General features: G+C 38.6%; 1 protein-coding gene and 1 pseudogene across 1 annotated transcript in view; one reads left to right on the forward strand and one right to left on the reverse strand.

The window, feature by feature from the left end:
• Positions 1 to 20,378, reverse strand: part of UTRN (utrophin) — a 472,032-nt gene extending 451,654 nt beyond the window's left edge. The window contains exon 1 of the mRNA XM_023528331.1: positions 20,194 to 20,378. Within this exon, the coding sequence (XP_023384099.1) occupies positions 20,194 to 20,272 (79 nt within the window). The 5' untranslated portion in view covers positions 20,273 to 20,378. The remainder of the gene's footprint in view (positions 1 to 20,193) is intronic.
• Positions 2,731 to 2,849, forward strand: LOC111737233 (annotated as a pseudogene).
• Positions 20,379 to 20,389: the final 11 nt, after the last annotated feature.

The raw sequence follows: 20,389 nt of genomic DNA on the forward strand, positions 1-20,389 counted from the left end.
CATATACAGCGATCCAAGACAAAAATAATAATAACACCAGGCCTTAGCAAGAATTTTTTAAAATGGGGAAAGGGAGGAGGGATTTTGTATCGATATAGAGTTATCTTTTCAAAAATCCTACCAGAAAAAAATGTATCCAATATATAGTTAAACACACACACAAATAAAATAATAATAAGAGTTCCGTGTGAGAATTAATCATAGCGCCTGAAGGTCTATAAAATGACCTGAAAACGTTCTATCTATCTTAGAATATCTTCTTATTAAATATAAAAGAGCAAAAAAATAAAAAAACAAAAATCTAGATATCCTTAAGAAAAAAAAATTGAAATTTTGCTTGTGTGATTAAAACTATTTTTTTCGTGTTCATTTTCAAAGACTAGAAAGAAAACACCCACATTATAATAGGTGTTTGTGTGGCTATAATAGCTAAACACTGAGTGCTTCTAAGCACAAAAGTGCTTTACATACATGAACTTACTCAATTTTTACCACACAAGGAAACAGATACTATTATTATCCCCACTTTATTGATAAGGAAACTGAGGCACAGAGCAGCTTAGCAGATTGCCAAAGTACACACAGCTAACAGGGAGCCACACTTAGATTCAAAACCACATCATCTGATACAGCTCTGAACTACTCCCTATAGTATAAGACAGTGCTAATAAGAATTTTAAGTTACGTAGGATTTTCTTATATTCTATTTTTCCAATATTGTATAAAATAATAATATCGTGCTATACTTGATACCTAACCCACTTTAGAGATAAAATGCTTCTCCCAAAATGCCATCATGTAATCCTTTCTAAAATCCCAACAATAAGATTGCTTTAAGAATTAAAGTGCGTAGAACATTTGGGAAGGTCATAAGATCACTGCAGACAAAACTCAAATTACAGCAGTGAGGAAGAAGACAGTAGAACACAACCTTTCACTAGAACAGCTTTGAAATTAAGCTTTAACAATTTGCTCCTCTGGAACTTACACAGCGATCAGTGTGAGGTCATCCAGTCCACAAGCCTTACCTTACAAACAAATCAATTGACTGTGCAGAGACTGAGTGATTTATTCAAGGTCAAAAAGCTGGTTATTTGCAGGACCAAAACTAGAACCTAACTCTTCTCTGAGACTAACATAAGTTCTTTCTCTTTAATAGGGCATCCAAGTTTTCTAGAATTTATCAACTAAAACAATGACATTAAATTATATTCCACCCACCCCAAACCCTGCTTTACAGAAAGCTCCCCAATGCTTGTCAGTCCTGCATTAAAGAGAGCAGCAATGCATTGTCACATTCCTAAACGTGCCTCCATCTAAGGCTTGTTTTCAGAAAGACTGCTGAGGCAAAAGGAAGGGGAAGGAAGAAGGGAGAGAAGAAGGGAGGGCAGGAGGGCAAGCAGGCTCCGAATCACGTAACAACGCGGGATCAGCATCCTTACTTTCGAGAACCCTGTCCTTGGGCCCTTTGGAGTGTTCACTGAAGAAAGCTTCCCAATGCCAGCATTGAGGTCACAGAAAAACTATCACCATCATTTCATTGAATGGGCATTTTCATGCCAAATTTTAAAAAAATAACATATTCTCCAAATAAAGGACAATCTTGAAAAGACAGGCAGTTGACAACCTTACACTGACACATATCTACATTACATTGGCATTAGTCTTCTTATTTCATGTCTGACTGTTGAAAACACCAAATGCTGCCAACCAGCATTTGGAAAACACAGGCGGGGACTAACTCAGAGCTCATCAGTCGGCGCAAGGAAGATATGAAAAAGATTAAACTGTTATTTGTTAGAGATTATGCACCTGTTGAAAGCAACAAAAAATAAAACCTGTTTATTCACGTAACATGTATTTATTGAGCATTTACTATGTGCCAGGTACTTTTGTGTAAGATACCAGGGATTCAACCCAAACAAAAGACCTGCCCTCTACTGGAATTTACATTCCAGTAGAGAGACAGCCATCAATCAGCACAGCAAACAAGTAAATGGTAGAGTGTGCTAACAGGTGCTATGGAAAAAAAATACAGCCTGTTAGAGTGAGAGGGAATTGCTGAAGAAATGAGGGTGTGCAGTTTTAATCAGGTGGTCAGGGAGTCAGTCATATGATTACTTGAGGGAAGAGCACTGCAGGCAGGGGCCACCAAAGCACAGGCTCCTAATTGGAATGGCGCCCATCTGCTCTGTACAACGAGCATGAGAAAGCCAGGCAGGATCACTCAGGGCCCTGTCAGTCACTGTAATGGCTTTAGCCTTTATTATAAGTAAAATGGGAAGTCACTGCAGAATTATGAACCTAGAATGGCATGATGTACTTCCGTTTTGAAAAAGCTCACTCTGCTGCTGGTTGAGACCGCCTTGGAAGGGCAAGGGTAGAAAGAGGAAGACTCCTAAGGGGGTGATTGCAGAAATTCAGGCAAGGATGGTGGCCTAGACCAGGGCGGTGACAGTGGAGATGGTAAAATATGACCCGATTCTGTATAAACAAGATTCAGACAATAGAGCAGTTGTTGCTGATGGATTGAATGTGGTTATTAAAGAGACAAGGGTAAGGCTGTGGGACCAGGTGTGGCTTGGGGTGGATTAGGAGTACAGACTTGAACAGACAGCGGAGATTCCAAGCGGGCGGTTGGAAACAAAAGTATGCATTCAGGGGGAGAGGTCTGGGCCAGAGAGAAATCCGAGTCCAGGGTTCAGACGATGTTTAAAACCAGGAGACTGGGTCTACAGCCACGCCACCCTGAACAAGCCCAATCCCATCTGGTCTCAGAAGCTAAGCAGAGTCGGGCCTGGTTAGTACTTGGATGGGAGACCACTTAGGAAGACCAGGTACTGTAGGCATAACAAATAAAAAATAAGAGATTGTAAGCTGATGAGGTCCTTGCAATCTGTGAGGTCAACCAAGGGTTGCCTCGCCTAAAAAAAAAAAAATTTTTAATTTAAAAATAAAAATAAAACCAGGAGACTGGGGAGATGCTACAGGGAGTGAATGGTGATAAAGGGGAGGTCCAAGGACTGTGCTCTGGGCCCCCAACATTAGGAAAAAGCATCAGCAAGGGAGAACGAGAGGGAAACCAGGAGAGTGCGGTATATCCTAGAAGCCAAGAAAGAAAGTATTTCATGGAGAAGGGAATGATCAACTGTGTTGATGCCACTGAGAAATCAAGTTCAATGAGGATTGAGAATGCCCACTGGAATTAGCAATAGAAAAGCCTCCAGTAACTTTGCTAAGAGCAGTTTTAGCTGAATGGTAGAGGCTATGTCTGTTTAAAGTGGTTTTAAGAAAGAATAACAGGAAAGGAATTGCAACCACGGGTAAATAAAACCCTTTTGAGAAATTCTTTTATAAAGGGGTAAAGAGAAACGGGGTGATAGCTGGAGAAAAAGGTAGGATCAAGAGTGGAAAAACAACAGTTTACATACTATTTCTGAATCACTAAATAGCAAGAGAGGGAAATAGCGATGCAGATGATGGAGAGGGGAGATGCCCCTGAACATGCAAGAGAAGGTGAGATATGATTATGCAGCTGGGGTGGCCTTGGGCAGGGTCTGGCTGGAGGTAGATGAGGTGTCAGACCCTGTGGATTCCTCTTCTGTTTACTTCAATTTTCTCAGGCCAAGAGTAGGCAAAGTCATCAGCTAAGAGTCAGGATGGGGAGGAAAGGACAAATGTTTCAGGAGAGCAGAGGTGGCATGAAATAATCACCTAGGACAGTTGGACACTGACTGCCAAGCAGCATTAAGGTCTCACATATGATCATGTATTACTGAGGCCAGGGACCAAGGTTCTATTTTTTTTCTCCAGCCATGTTCCTCTGCGTGGAAGCTAGTATGGAGTAGGTGGAGAGTTAGATTTAACCAGGGGTGGGGTTTGACACAGCTGTGATGAAGCAAAGGTGCCAAGGGAATTGAAGGCATGAGCAAAGGAATGATTGAGGTTGACCACAGAATTTCAGTAAAGAGCAAAGAAAGGACATGGAGGAATAGGGACAGCATAATGGTCACAGGATCAATGGACTGTAGATCCCGCAGGAATCCGAGACTGCTACAGTTCTGACACAGGAGGGAGTAAACCAGAAGCGTCAGACGTGGTGGGAAGAATACACAACACTTAAAACTCAGATGATGAAGAAGGTGAAGTCATAAATGATGACGACAAGGTTGGCCATGACACGTTCAAACACTGAGAGAGTGCTCGAAAGATCGTCTATATTTACACTGAAATCGCTAAAACAAGAGTAACTTTTAGAGAGTGACCGTGAACCAGGAGCTAATGTCACAGAGAAAGAAGAGTGATGGGGACCAGAACGGCATTTCAACAGTGAGATTTAGCAGGTGATACAGTTAGATGACAGGAGATAAGCTGGAGGGTCTGGTCCGGATGTGAAATGAAGAGCAAGGGAAACAAACACTGCTCACCTCTCTGGAGCAAGAGACAGGTGGGAGAAAAGAGGTACATGAAAGGCCAGCAGAGAGCAGGGTCCTCAGGTAAGAACCACCACTCTTATTGCATGAGTATGGGAGAGACTGACTGGCCTATAGTCAAGTGACAAATACACTGACATTTCTGGGGGGGAAAAAATTACCTTTGATGTTAGAAAAAAAAAGCATGTGATATCCACTCCACCTGAGCTTGATGAAGCACAAGTTCCACTAATTAAAAAAAAAAAATCTGAACCAGACTGTTAATTAGTAATTTATGTCTGATTATCTGCCACTTTTAGCAACAAAAGGGAAAGATTCATCAACAAATAAAAATTCATTATATGCAAAACTGGGTCAAACGCTATCAGAAATTTTGCCCTTCAAACTTTGTGTCTCCTCACCCTAATTCTAGCAATCGGATGTTTTGTTCAAATGGCTTTGAGACAACAGAGGCAACAACATAAGGCCCAGATTTTGAGTTATGGCAACAGTATGGGGCCCTGAATTCATGCCAGAGTATCAGAATGCCAATTTAACTTCCATCAGAAAAGCCTGAAACGCCACGGACCCAACCCTAATAAAACTCAACCCTTTAGTAGATCACAGACCTCCTTGGAGAATATAATGAAAACTGTGGGCATTCTCCCAGAAAATGTGCAGAAGCACATGTGTAAAAATTCTGTACGCATTGCAAACATTTCTCAATAACCCCTCTCCCTCCCTCACAAACCAACCAGGTGAGCTAAAGAAACACCTGCAGGTCAGCTTACTATGACTCCTGGAGATAAAAATACTAAAAATCCAAACCACTTCTTAATTTCTCATCTTAAATTCCCCTTTCTCCAGATGCTCATTCTTGGGTCAAGCAAAAATCTCAGAAAATACGAAGAGAAATTAAACAGTTCTTGATGAAATTTTGAGAAATGTTAGGAATATATTTAAAAGAGCTCCAGGATTGAGGAAAAATAGTCAAGACACCGGTTGCCAATTCTCAAGGATGTGATCCCAGCGCAGGCTACCCACTCTCCTGAGATATTATATATCTAATATATCTATATCCCACCTCCCTCACCACAAAACCTTAATAGAAAGGCTTCGCCTGCCAGGCGTCAAAGCCAGAAAAGAGACTTCTTCCCTACCACTATGTTCCATCACGTCTATCTCCTACCTAAAACTTTCCCACTCACCCTTCTCCTCCATCCCAACCACCACTGGCTAGTTCAGGCCAACAATATCACTTACCCTATGACTGCGACAGTCATACGGTGGCCCTCCAGGCCTCCAGTCTTGCCCTATCCACCACCTCGACCCAAGTCATCTCTTCTCCAGAAGAGCAAATCTGATCAGATCAGCCCTCTGCTTGAAACTTCTCACGGGCAGTAAGTACAGCAACCTGATATTAGTATAGAGCTGTATGGGGTGCGGGGGGGAAGACGGGAGGGGTAATTGGGATTGATGGTGTGTGTGTGTGTGTGTGTGTGTGTGTGTGTGTGTGTGTAGTAGTAGTAGTAGTAGTAGCAGTAGTAGTAGTAGTAGTAGTAGTAGTAGTAGTAGTATGTGGGAAGTACCTAGAAATTTGGAAGTTTTTTTAATGCTGAGGTTTGCAAAAATATGAAATATTTCAAACATGCCAACAGACAACAGCAAAAACGCCGCACATCACTGTAGGGGATGCTGTGGTGTACGGCACAGACCCGCCTAGCGGGACCAAGACGACGCACGCATTCCTCCAGCAGCTGAGGGTTTGTGGCCGGGCACTGCTCTAAGAATGAATGGCTGTTGGCTGAAGGTAGGTTGCTTGCCCAAATTTTCACCTCGCCTCCTTCCCAGGGTCAGCCCATACACAAGTCAGGACACGGGGCTCAAGATTCAACACCATTGTCTCACTTTGAGAACTCTCTGAAGGGCCATCCCAGTTCTAGAGCTTGGTGCCCTGCTGTACCTGAATTATAATTCAGCTTTTCCCGCTGCCCAATCTTCTTCCCTCATTTCTTTTAGGAATTGTCCTCACATACACACGAATCTGTCTCAAATTCTATTGCCAAGGACCTGGAACTAAGGCCGTCATCCCCCAGCTTTACAAATTAGCATTAAGTTCAGATATTATTTTCATCGAGGAATTACAGACACAATTGAAAACCCTCATCTCCCATTATCTCTAGAGAAATACACAATCTTTAATTCAGTGTTTATCATTTTCATGAACATGTTTGTATTTTAGTATTGTATTTTTTAATACATAAACATTACATAGTAATTTTTGTATGTGTTTGGACTTTATATGTGGTACCATTCGATATATTCTGCAGCTTGATTTTTGTTTATACTCAAAATTGCTTTTAAGATGTATCTATCCTGCTATAATTAGCTCTTTAAAATATGATCTAAAACAAAGTTGTCAAAATATTATTAGCTGATAAATTTCAAATGAGGGCACACACATATCTGGGATATCATTTCCTATAAATTTATTTATATTGACTACTTCATTATTTTTTACATAATATTAAATTTAACATTTAAAATTTTTTAAAATCCGTTCAGAGTTAGCCTTAAGATACAATCTACACTCTTCAATCTAAACTGGTTTCAGCTTAACTTTCCAGCCTTTATCTTTACTTCTCATATCCCTCTTCAGCCACATTGAATAAATCACACCGCCAAAGTTTTGGAAGTTCTCACCTCCAAAACCTCCGATATGCCATTGATTCCCCAATCTTAACAGCTCTCCTCCCTTTACCTCCCCACCCTTTCCCAGTCTGTTTTTATTCTTCAGATCTTAACATAGATATTCATTCTTCTAAGATGTCTTTCCTGAGATCTCTAGACATCAGCTAGCTACCCCTCCCATGAACTCGCAGTGTCCTGAGCTGTTTTACTTTTTAAAACTGTGTAACTGCCTATTTAATCCATTTACTTACAAATCTGTGCGACTGCCCTCTCTAGGTGAAAGACAATTGACAAATGGAACTGTTTTATTCATCCTGTGCCAATCCCAGTGACTGAAACATAGGAGGAGGAAGGTAACAAAATGCTGTTCAAAATGTCTTCTACAGATAGACAAGTGAAATAAATAGATGATAGATAGACAAACAACAAATAAGTCCTTCCCTGATGAACTCCACTACTTCAGATAGAGCTGAACCTTAAAGACAGCTAGATTCACAGCCAAGACAGACAATTAAACTAGCCAAATCAAAAATTTAGACATCACCAAAGCACATCCCAACAATGCAAAGTTTCCAAATAAGATCTTTTCTTTTCTTAATGGTCAAGGAAACCACCGTCTGTAATACAGGCTTCTATACTAGAATTTAAAGATAGCCGATGGAATACAAGAATTTGAAAGATGGAACTTAAAATAAAAACAATATGATAATAACAGCCTCTTCCTTCGCCTATTCCCCAAACCTCCACAGCAGAGCCTCACAGAAAGAAAAACATCTTTTACCTGAATAATTATGATTTCTAAGCATTCCAGCTTTATTGACTGAACTCCAAGAAGCTTTCCGCCACTTAATTATTCCTTAAATGAAAGGTATTTCTCAACATCTGCTCTTAATTCTTAACTGCATCTTCTCTATCCTATCTGAAGCTGAAATTAGTCATATAGGATGAAGTTATATTCACAGCATCACATGAAACATTTTATTCAATTAAAGTTCCTCTGAAATAGATTCCCTGGCTCTTTTTGCATATGTATTTTACTTTAGCTGTCTAAGATTATCTTCACTTTAAGATGAGATTAATATTACCATCCCTTGCTGCCTTTTCAAAGAATGTTTATATTGTCTTGAATAAACATGAATAAACTTTCTCTTTTCTCTCATTTTAATTAATCTACTTTTTTATAAAGCATAACCTTTCCTTCAGAATACGTATATATGTACATACATGTATATATATAAAATACAAATGCTATTGAAACTTATCACAATTTAAATTTCCCTAAATAAACTAATCAAGAGGCAATGAGAAAAATAGCAGTAGTCAACTTGAGGTGTAAAACTACCTTTAAAATGTGAAGAAATTAATCAAGTTAAGAAAATTAATTCTGGAAGAAGAGCCAATAACTGAAAGTGTTGACAATTTAAATTAAAACATGATTTGAAAAATTATACAACTGATTAAAAAATACAAAACAAATGCCACGGAAGTAATGTTTACATTGCGGCTTTATTCGTATTGTGTCTAACTGCTAAGCATCCTTCAAATCCTTTCCCCTACCCCACCTCCACCTGTACCACTCTAGTCCAAACCCCATAATCTCTAACCTCAATTATTTTCCCAACTCTTATCTGCTCTCTGCCTTCCTCCAGCTCTGCTCCCTTCTAAATCTATCTTTCATACTGCCAATCAAGTTATCTTTCTGAAAAACAGTACTGAGCCAGTCATTAACCCACTTAACATCCTATAGTGACTCCCCACAGAGAAAAGATCAAATCTCTTATTCTGCTTCAAAAGAGCTTTCAAATTCTGGTCCCAACCTCTCCCATCATCCTCAACACCCCAGCCACACTCACCTACCAGCTAGAGATTCAAAATGCCTTGTTCTTTTCCATCAATCTGGAATGCTCTTCCGTCACAATCCACATGGCTGCCTCCTATGCACCCTTGAAGGGGCAGCTCTAATTTCCTCCGCTTAGGTCCCTCTCTTACCAGCCCCTTCATTCCCACCAAGGCAAGAGTTCATCTTGCTCCTTCCCTGCTTCCACAGCCTTGTGTATACCACAGTGGTCCTAGTGCAGGCATGTCCATGCATGCCTCTCTTCCCAAGTAACCTAAGAGAACCTGAAGAACAGATGCATGTCTTATTCACCTCTGAGCCCATCATCTAGCAATAGGATTGACAGACCATTTGCTGAGTAAATGAGCTATGTATAGAAGCAAGTCTGATTTTTTTAAACCATGAAAATGCACAGTAATCCCTTATAGAGTACTTCCTGTTTGTGGAGACTAAGCTACAGACTGGCATCAGAAAGTCAAATTAGGAAAGCATGTACCCAATATACAAGTAAGAAGAGGCAAAAATAGAAATAAAGAGTGAACAGGAGGGAGAGATGGACGCTGGTTTGGTGATCGGAGAGCAATGCTTTGTGGCATTCATGCTGAAGTTTGAAGGATGAAAGCTCCCGAACTGGGGGTGGGGAGGAGGAGAACAATCAGGCGCAGAAAACAAAGCCATCACTGCAAAGGCAAGAAAGGACCACGGGTAGTCCTCGCATGGCGTCCTCTGCCTCCTTGACAGGGTTTTGGGGGAGGAGAGGGAGGGGCTAGAGAGGATGGTGTCAGACTTCCCTAATTGTCTCACATAAACATACATGCAAGTGGGTTCCCCTCTCTGAGCCATCGGCCTTGATGACAGGTCCCCAGAATTAGGTATGTCCTACAATGAATGCCCACTAAGGCTAGCCTAAGAGAGGGCAAGCATATGTGTGTGTTCTCCAAATAGCAACATGCATCTAACTTAGAACAGGTTACGTCTCTTGGAAAAGCACATGTAAGTTAAAATAATTCACGTCACTATGATTTTTTTTTGTATACACACGGTATTAAAATGGGACTTAATACATGATTAAAGGTCTGATATGTTACCTGTTATAGAACTGGCCACTGATACCACATGTAAAAACACAAAAGTAAGTATCTTTACGTATTACATTATGACATTTTCTAAATACCCATGAAGAAATTGCATAGGGTAACAGCATAAATTAGAGCGCACATGGAATTTTATTCAAGAACCCCCCCCAGAAGGTAGCTTTTGGGTAAAGCCAGGAGCCTTCAACACCAAATAAGACTCAGATTCATTCTCCTAGCTCTGAGTCAATACTTGTGTTTTAAATTTTAAAAGACAGTATGTTGTGAATCATAAATCTGATAAGGGGCTACGATGGTTCATAACCTAGGGAGTTGTCCAAGTAGAATTCAAAACTGGTCCTTGTACATGGCAGGGCAAGGAGGGACCTACGAAAGAGGCAGACCACTCCAGATGAGTAGGTGACAGGTGGCCCTCCGCACCTGCCCCCCCAGATTTTAAGACTTTATATAGAGGCCTTAACAGGGTTCACTCACATGTACAATCTAGATGAGCTCAACAACAAATCACTCTTTCAAGGCTGCATCCTTGAAGTGGCTCCCACTATGGGAACAGCAGGTAGAACACACATTCCAAGGACAGGGGAAAGGAGCCTCTGATTGCCTTGGTCCAGCTTGAGGGTCACCTGGCCGTCATATCCTGTCAACCTCCTCCAACAGGTTAATACCAAAGTATATGAAAAATTAATACAACTCGATAGAAAAAAAAAAACAATCTGATTTATAAATGGGCAGAGGATGTAAACAGGCATTTTTCCAAAGACATACAGATGGTGAGCAGGTACATAAAAAGGAGCTCAACACTGCTAATCACCAAGAAAATGCAAATCAAAGCCAAAATCGGAAAACACCTCACACCTGTAGAATAGCTATTATCAAAAAGACAAGAAAAAACAAGCATTGGCGGGAATGCAGAGAAAAGAGAACCTTTGTGCACTCTTGGTGGGAATGTAAATTGGTGTGGCCACTATGGATAATGATATGATACGATTCTTCAAAAACTTAAAAACAGAACTGCCCTATGACCCAGCAATTCCACTTCTGGGTACTTTTCCAAAGAAAACAAAAACACTTAACATGAAAAGATACATCCACTCTCATATTCACTGCAACATTCTTTACAATTGCCAAGACATGAGAAGCAACCTAAGAGTCCATCAATGGATAAAGAAAATGTGAGGTACACAAAGACACACAGACACACAGACACAGAGACACACAGACACACACACACACACACACACACACACACACACACACACACACACACCAGGAATATTATTCAGCCCTAAAAAAGGAGGAAATCTTGCCATTTACAACAACATGAATGGACCTTGAGGGCATTATGCTAAGTGAAATAAGTCAAAGAAAGATAAGTAACATATGATCTCATTTATACGTGGAATCTAATAAGATTGAACTCACAGATACAGAGAACAGACTGGTGGTTGCCAGAGGCTGGGGGTGAGGGGTGAGCAAAATGGGCGAAGGTGGTCAAAAGGTACAAACTTCCAGTTATAAAACAAATAAGTCACAGGGATGTAACATACAGCATAACTATAGTTATTAATACTGTTTTTGCATGTTTGAAAGTTGCTAGAAGATTAAATCTTATATAAATTTTGGTAACTATGGTGACAGATGTTAACTAGACTTATCATTGTGATCATTTTGCAATACATGTAAACATCAAATTAGTATGTTGTACACCTGAAACATTTGTCATATATCAATTATATCTGTTTTTGAAAAAAACAATATAATTTTAAAACTGGCAATATAGCAACTCATTTTGAAAAATGAGTCATTTACAACTTAAAACCAAATTTTGTTTTTAAGTCTATTTGTTTTGGAGTAAATTTTACTGGCTTTATTTTGTGGTCTGTTTGTTTCAAATAAAGATAAAAAGGCTTCCTCCTAAGTAGTTCGTTAAAACTTACCCACATTTCCACATGGCCAACCTCTACACAAAGATCTCTGTGCAAGCAGAAATTACCATCCCACACAGACCTTACCAGGCTCTCCCTTTTTAAGCCTCAATCTTAAAACTGCCTCAGGAATGGGTCCCATTAAATTCTGAGACGTGATCTCAAATTCCACACAATGACATATGGAGAAGCAATTACACACCTCCAACCACCCTGAAGCTTTTTTCATCAATAAAGAAATGAAGATCATTTCCTACATCTTCAAAGAGGTTAAAGATTAGAGCTCAGACATTATATTGCAAATAACTGAAGGGCTAGAAGAGATTCAGAGTTTGGTGTCTGGTTTAGTTTGGTTATATAAATGTAAGGACGACCCCAGATTTATAGATCTTTGGAGAACTTGCTATGATGATCCATAAGTCATTAAAATTCTGGTTTTTCATTGACATAAAAATCATGATTCATCTTTTAAAATTTGCCAATTTTAAAAGAATGATAGGCAAATTATTTTATATCAAAAGGAAATATAGCTACAGTAAATATAAGTACGAGATGTCGCCTATTCAAATTACAAAAACAGGGAGGTAAATATATATGTAATATTTTCCTCAAACCTTCAAGAAGAAAACTAGCAAATGTTATTGCTTGTATTTTATACTCTATAGCATATCTTAGAAAGTATGTATCAACACAGAAAGAACTAGTGGTTTTTAATTACAAAGTATTCCATTATAAGAATAAATTATAACAAGTAAAAAGAAAAAAAAATGAAAACTGGCATGAAAGATGGCTGTGAGGGTTTTTTCCCCACCCTGAGTCAAAAACACATCCATCTTGGAAATAATTTCTTAGAAAATATACACAGCAAGTTTTTGCGAAGAATTGATCGGGGTACTTACTCCCTGAAGGAATTCAGGATATGACTTTAGGCTCACAGCAGGAAGAGGTTTAATATAATGAGAGGAAGACTGAGGAGCTCAATAAAGAAATATTTCCATGCTGAATATTTTGGTGTGGTCTTCTAGTTCAATGAGCCACAATAAGAAATGTACCAACAAGTTTCATCACTTTCCTGACCCACTTCCCATTATTTTGCCTTTGTTCAGCACAACCCAAACTTCAAAACACAAGACAAAAGAAAAAACTGTCCAATGCCAAGATATCCATTACCTTTTTTGTTTAAAGAGAAGTGTTTATGAGTAGAAACAGTCTTCAGCATTTGACTAGAGCTCTCCTTGTTCCTCTGAAACACACAGACCACTTTCTCTTTCATTCCAGGAGTCTTAAACCTGCCTCCTTTGTCCATAAATCAATGGCGCTAAACAGAATAACCCATGGAGCTTGTTAATACTCCAGATGCCGGGACCCTACCCACATGACTGAATCTGAATCCCAAAGGGTGGTTTTGACATACGGCCTGAGTTAGGAACCCCATATGGGATGAGCCCCAAATCTGACTTTCAAAATAAAAGCGTATTGCATACAGCTATGTAATTAGTGATTTAAAGCTGACATGATTCACACACAGCCTATAAGGGGCAAGAGAACCAACCAATCAGTATCGACCTCAAAATGCTACACTATTCCCATCCCCAGTCTTCTTCACATAAAGATCACACCAAATTCTTAATTAGAAAATGGAACAAAAGAAATTCACAAGTCTTAAAACTATGTAATTAGAGGAGACTTAAACAGATAATACGTTTTCAACTACGTTAGCTGCATTTATTGCAAAGTTGTGGCACTTTAGAAGCACAAAGTGAGATTTTTTATTGGGTTCCCCTGCTACATCAGAAATGTGATTGATTATGTGTGTTTTTCTGTTCTTTGAAAAAATTTTGTTACATAATTAAATGCTAAAATTATTGAACTGGACACAAATCATAACTAGCTAGGCATCAACACGCCAAAAAAGAAGTTCGTTTGAAAATATTCACCTATGAAATGCTATTCTCATACTTTACACTGAGTTCATTGGCTGTGATAGACAGAATTGATTTTTTTTTTAAGAAATTGAGTTTTCAAAATCAATGTGAGGCGGTATCACCCCAAACTTTAACCTTAGCTGCCAAATGAGCACACACAAACAATTCCTCTGATTAACTAGGCCAGAAGTACAAGCTTCTGAGAGAAAAGCCCCACAAGATATAAATAAACTTTGAGTATTTGGCTGTTCAAAGACTGCGCGGAAGCCTCCTGCAGCTGACGTGGGTGAGTCCGGGGGCAGAGGAGCAAGAGTGAAATGGCTGGATCTGGATTGGATTTCTCCATTCACAGGCCCTCGTTCTGAGAATGAATATATATGCATTTAAAAATTCACGCTGACTCACATTTCGAATACTGAATTGAGTGTATTTATTATACAATTAAAGCATATAAAAATGTAATAATATAGCAAATATCTCTGCCTCCACACACAGCTTAAGGAGAAAAAAAAAAAAACCTAGCCAATACATCTGAAACCACCTAAGTGCCCTTTCACAACTAAATTTTAACTAATATTTACAACCGCTTCGATGAACTGACATGTTCTCTTGTCCTAGAAGATCATCACATCAACAACTAGTTCAAACCTCTGGCCTCAAAGGTCAATAAAATTGAGTTTTCCATTCTGTCTATATAATGAATGTACTTCTACTGCTTAGAACAATCTCAGCAATTCGCGTTTTCTGATCGTGAATGGATCACCTAACAAGCTTTCGTAACCATAGTAACAAGTCATGAGAATCACATTGATAATAGAAAACTTTCCTATGATTGCACTATTTCAGCATAAGGTTAACACGAATTACAAGAATAGCTGCTCAACTGGTGTCAGAGTTGAATTTCCATCAGTTATTTGTCCCTCACCACAAATCCCCAGGGCTCATGGAAAAAAACAAACCTGCTCAAAGACGTCCTTCAAAGCACAGGTATTCCAGCCAAGTAAAGCTTCAGAGGAGAGAGAAAAAAAAAGTGTTCACAGTCCCTTAAGCTCTTCAGAAAAATCCCCTCACAGCTATTTCTTTAAATAAAAGAGAAGCAGACCACTGCCTTAACCACTATCCTTAGTAAAGAAAAACCTCTGAAAGATAAACAAATAAAGTAATCTTCCTCATAATTTTCATAAACCTGAATCTTGTTAAGCAAGTTTACTTTACTGCAAATATAGCATCTTTTCAGGAGGCTTACTGTAAATGTAACCAGGTATAATATTCCATCTTAAATAATTCATTTTATTTTTACTTCACTGGCCTCTCTTTTCTTCCTTCTCCCTTCCCCCCTCCTCTTACCAACTCTTTCAATCCCACAGATACCCATCTGGGCATCAGACCAGGATTTAAATTGTGCCAAATCCCAGTGCATTTGAAATCCACTACCTTTTTTCACCAGCCAGTGAAAACCCTTGAGCAGCAGTTGGAGGAAAAGAGAAAAGGGAATTCACGTCAGAAACAGATTAGCAATTTCTCAACCTTCCACCCAGAGGACTGCCTGTCCTCTGCTATTTTACCATTTGCTAACTCTTGACAGAGAATGACAGAGCACAGTCAGGGAAGGCCAGGACAGGTCTGGGAGTAGCAGGTCATGCCTCCTACAATCGGCCCTCCCTTGGCAGAGGCTACAGTACCAACTGAGGGCCTAGAGAAGCTCTACCTCAGAGCCCAGGGTCCCAAACCTCAGTAACGATGAAGGAAGAGGCAAGGGGAAGTATAAATCCAATTAATACTGTGAAAACTTTCTAAGCAATAGATTTAGGCACAAAATGAAGAAGAATCATACAACAGCAACGGAATAAGCTACCTTGTAAATCAAGACACTCTGCACTATGAGAGGTCAGATGCAGAGTTTCTGGAGTCACAGCACCTGAGCTCTAACCCCAGATCTGGCACTTTCTAGCTCTGTAGCCTTTTCCACTGAATAAACAGTCACTGCTCACCTACTATGAGCTAGGCACTGGGCTTGGTGCCAGGGATGAACCAGTCCCTGCTCCTGTGGAATTACATTCTAGTGGGAAGGACATTAACAAACACACAAAACAAGAAAAGTGCAAGAGAGTGGTGAGAACACAGAGGGAACTTAAATATAGAGATGCATTCCCGAGTGACTGGGAGAGAAACTCAAAAGATCTTTGTGGGAAGATCTCTCAGAGATGACATTTCAGCCTAGAGCTAAATGACCAGAAGGAGCCCAGCAGACAAAGACAGGAGTATGAGGGATGTGCAAAGGCCCTGAGAGAGGCACAACTGGGCCTCTGGAGGAACAGGGGCAAGGCCAGTGTGGCAAATTACTTCTGCGTGTGGCTCACGCTTGTCAACTGTAAAAGTGCTTGTGAGGATCAAACTCTTAGCACCACATCTGCACACAGTCTGTGTTCAACAAACGTAAAATGCTAGAATTATCATCATATCATGGTCATTGTCACCAGTGAGAACTTATCACTGGAGATGTGCAAACAGAGGCAAAGTAACCACCTCACAGACGTAACCAAGTTATACAGCCTCTAACATTCCCTCAGCAATGAGGTCCCAGGAATAGACAAGAAGACAAAAGGTGAAAGAAAAAATGATAAAATTGTTACACTCAGGCTTCCTGTCCAAGGGCTTTTAAAGGAGGTATTGAATCATGCAATAATGTGGCACCTATCTGACTAATTTATTCAACAAAGGGCCCTTTCCCATTTGAGAGTCTGTGATTCCAGTCTCCAAACTGTCAAATTCCCCGCGTGTAGCCAGTTGGCACACGGTCTTTAGCCCGGACATCTACCATTGTTAGGGAGCTCTGGGTTAAAATTTACAACAGCACTGAGAACAGAATGGATGAGTTGTACTGTATTACTAGCTTTAACATGTGTTAGCCATTGACAGAATGAAGTAGCAATGAGCATATTCTTTGATTTGACATGCATCACAAACCACTGTATCATTTCATGTTTAAAATATTCCAACCAGAAATTTATACATCACAGACTCCATTGGCAATCTATTTCACTTTTTTAAAAAATCTATTTCTTGGACTATTCTCTCAAAATACTAACTGGTTAAGCCTTCTGAAGCTCACTAATTCAGGCTGTAAAAGAGGCATCATTGATGACAAATTTGACGTCAGTATCTTAATAGGGAAAGAAAGGTCTCCTTTTACCCCACCCCAAGCTCTTAGTCAGTCAACGTCATATTCTTTTAAGTTCTTTTCTAAAAATCATTCAAATCTGAGGCAAATGTACTACAACTTAAAGAAATGTATGGATTTATATATTTATGAAGCTTTCATCGACTGCCCTTAATGAGTTCATATTTGTTTAGATGGTGGAAATGACTTAAAATTTTTTTTAAACCTCACATACATCATAAAGCAAGTTAATATTCAATAAGAGCAATATAAACAATCTCAATAACTTAACATAAAATGCACAAATACTTTTATTATGCCAGGCTCTTAATCCATCCAAACCCACGGAGAAGGGAGAAGACTCTTCATAAACCAAGAAATTAAATTTATCAGTATCCTCTCAATATTAGTTTTTTCCCACCTGAACCTTTGCCCTCCTCTCCCCCATATCCAATCCCCAAAAGGAAGAAATCTAGAAGAACAGATCAGAATCATAATCCTCCAAGGAAAACATTCCTTTAAAACAACAAAATTGCAACAACTTCAGCATAGAACATGTCCAAGGAGGATCTTTAAAAACATGTATTATATGTAGATGATTTCTTTCATTTAATCTGAACTAAAAATCCCTTTTCAATATGTACAGTCTTGGCATACCATAAAACATTACTACTGTATACTAATATTTACCTTAAAAGAATCAAAACTGTGCCTTCCAGAAAGCAAGATTTGGACTAATAGGTCCATTCGAATCCAAATTTATCTACTGGCTTTTGGAACATAATCCAGCCAAAAGACTGTAATTCATATCTCAGATATGCGACAGCTAACTTTTCAATGTGTTTTGAAGTAGGTGCCACCAAAAAAAAAAAAAATTAACAGTCATAGCTTTGGCATTAAAACATTCTAAGCAATTCGAGAATCTTTAGAAATATAAGAATTAATATAATACAGGCTCATTGAAGAACTTTAGAAACTACACATGAGCAAAACGAGAAAAATAATCCCAAAATGCCAAGATGACTACCGTTAACATTTTAGTGTACAACCTGCTAAATTTTTTTGAAAAAATATTTTTCACATGAGGTCCTACTATACATATTTTTCACTTAACAATATCAAGAACACATTCTTATGCATATGAATATATGTACATATCAATAACATTTTTATGGATGTATAACCTTCTGCTTTATGGATGTACCCTAATTAACTCCACTGAGAGTCTACATGATCTACTCAGATGCCCTACATACACTAAAGAAACAGAGTAGGTTAATCACTATTTCCTAAAATTATTTGTCTATGACATCCTTTTTTAATTACACATTAGAACTTGTGCTTTCAAAATACTTTGGGAAATTATGACTTAACCAATCCTCAATATTGGATTTTTATGGTGTTTCCAATTTTTTCTATTATAAAAATGCTGTGATCGACTTCTTGCTTGTACAATTGTTTGTTCCCTAGGGAAAAATTCTAAAAATAGAGTTAATGGGCCAATTGTTATACATATGTTAAAAATATGAGATAATTTCTGTCCAATTGTCCCCCAATAGAGTATGAGAACTTTCGATCTTTTTAAATACTTTTTAATTTAAAGTATAGTTTGGAAGTTATGAGCACTCATTATATGTACCCAATATTTTTAAACTTATATAATTACTTTTTTACGTACAACGTTAAAATGCATAGTCATAAATATCAAAGGTCTTACTGTAATGGAGGCGGTTCAGAAAACTATTTAAGAATATACCTCCTCACAATTTATAGAACATAACAAGCATGGTTAAGTTAAAATGTCCCACTCTCATTTTTCTTTGTCACATTTACATAGTTATGAATATACATTCTATACTCTTAAGAAGATGTTAATAATCCCTTATATTTACATAGTACTTTATATTACTAAAACATTTAAAATAAAAAGAATTTTAGAGGAATAAAACATCCTCAGAGCATTCTTTAGAACAAGATATTAAGCTACACCCCCAAAAGATTCTTCAAGCCACACAATAGTAGCTAGACATTTAGGGCCAAAACTGTGATAACCAAAATCTTTACCAATCAAACAATATCAGTATCATGGAGGGAAATGCGTATCTTAAATGCGTATCTCTATTAATGTGGAGTTTATTTTTGGTGCATAGTTCTACAATTTCAAATAATAAAAAATAAGCTCCTAACAAAAAGATGGCTCACAGAGCAAAACAGGCTGTAAGTTCCTTTTTTGTTTTTAAAAGTGACACTGGTTGTAATTTTATACCTCAAAGTAACTCTCAAAGTTACTTAAGTATAGTGTTCACACCCAGGGTAGAGTTCTGTGTAATTTTCAAAGCTCAGAAAGGCCCTGCCTGCTCAAAAATATCTCCCCTTAGAGCCTGTCTCAGAATCATATTTGAAGCTTCTAAAAACTACAGAAATTTTTATTCAACCGGTCTACAGAGAAGCCAGTGCATCTGCATTTTGAAAAAACTCCCCAGTTGATTCGTTTGACCAGCTAGAATAGAAAAGTACTCAGCTGTATAAAAAGACTGAAGGGTTGGCGGGGGGAAGATTCCTTAGGTTCCCAATTTAAATGTTCATATGAAAATCACTGGTCTGTCTTAGATTACTGAGGTTAAAAATATACCTTGAGAAGGTTCATAAGAAGTTTCAAAAATGGAAGCAAAGTTGGAACACCCGTTGGCCTAGCCCTGGCCACCAAAAGGGATGGCGGTAAGGACATAAGGTAATGAAGCAAAACTCAAGAGGATCCATCCTGCCAGAAACCACGGTACTTCCTACTTTAAGCATATAATCCCTTCAACTTCATAAAATAGGCTGAAAAGAAAAAAAAAATGTTCAGCTGTATTTTTGTGTTTAAAGGGGGTCATCTTATAAATGAAAAGCATTCAACCATAGGTAGCAGTTTTACCAGGCAATCCCAGGCAACAAACAATGAGATTAAATTGTGTAGAGAAATTAAGATAGGATACTCAGAGACATTATATTATCTTTTACAATATTAATACTGATTTGTTAGAACTATGTTTCTCAAAAGAAGTTTGTCTCACAAGAACAGTACAAAACATGTCAAAAAAAACCCTACATGTTAATAGGAGTGTATACATAAAAATCTGTCATTTTCTTAAGCTTCCATTACCTACCAGATCTGGACTTAATGATGTCACTGAACTCGTTCTGCCCATCGTCAGGCCTGGCCTCATGTTCTCCACACTTGGCCATCTTTGCTGAGTTTCAATATAATCCAAAGACTTTACTAAATCCTCTTTTTTAAGATCTTCAGTTTTCTATAATGGTCAAGCTTGACATTAACACCTAAAGACAAAAGGGAAAGTATTG

The sequence above is a fragment of the Pteropus vampyrus genome, unplaced genomic scaffold (genome assembly GCF_000151845.1).
Source record: "Pteropus vampyrus isolate Shadow unplaced genomic scaffold, Pvam_2.0 Scaffold24, whole genome shotgun sequence".
Taxonomy (NCBI): domain Eukaryota; kingdom Metazoa; phylum Chordata; class Mammalia; order Chiroptera; family Pteropodidae; genus Pteropus; species Pteropus vampyrus.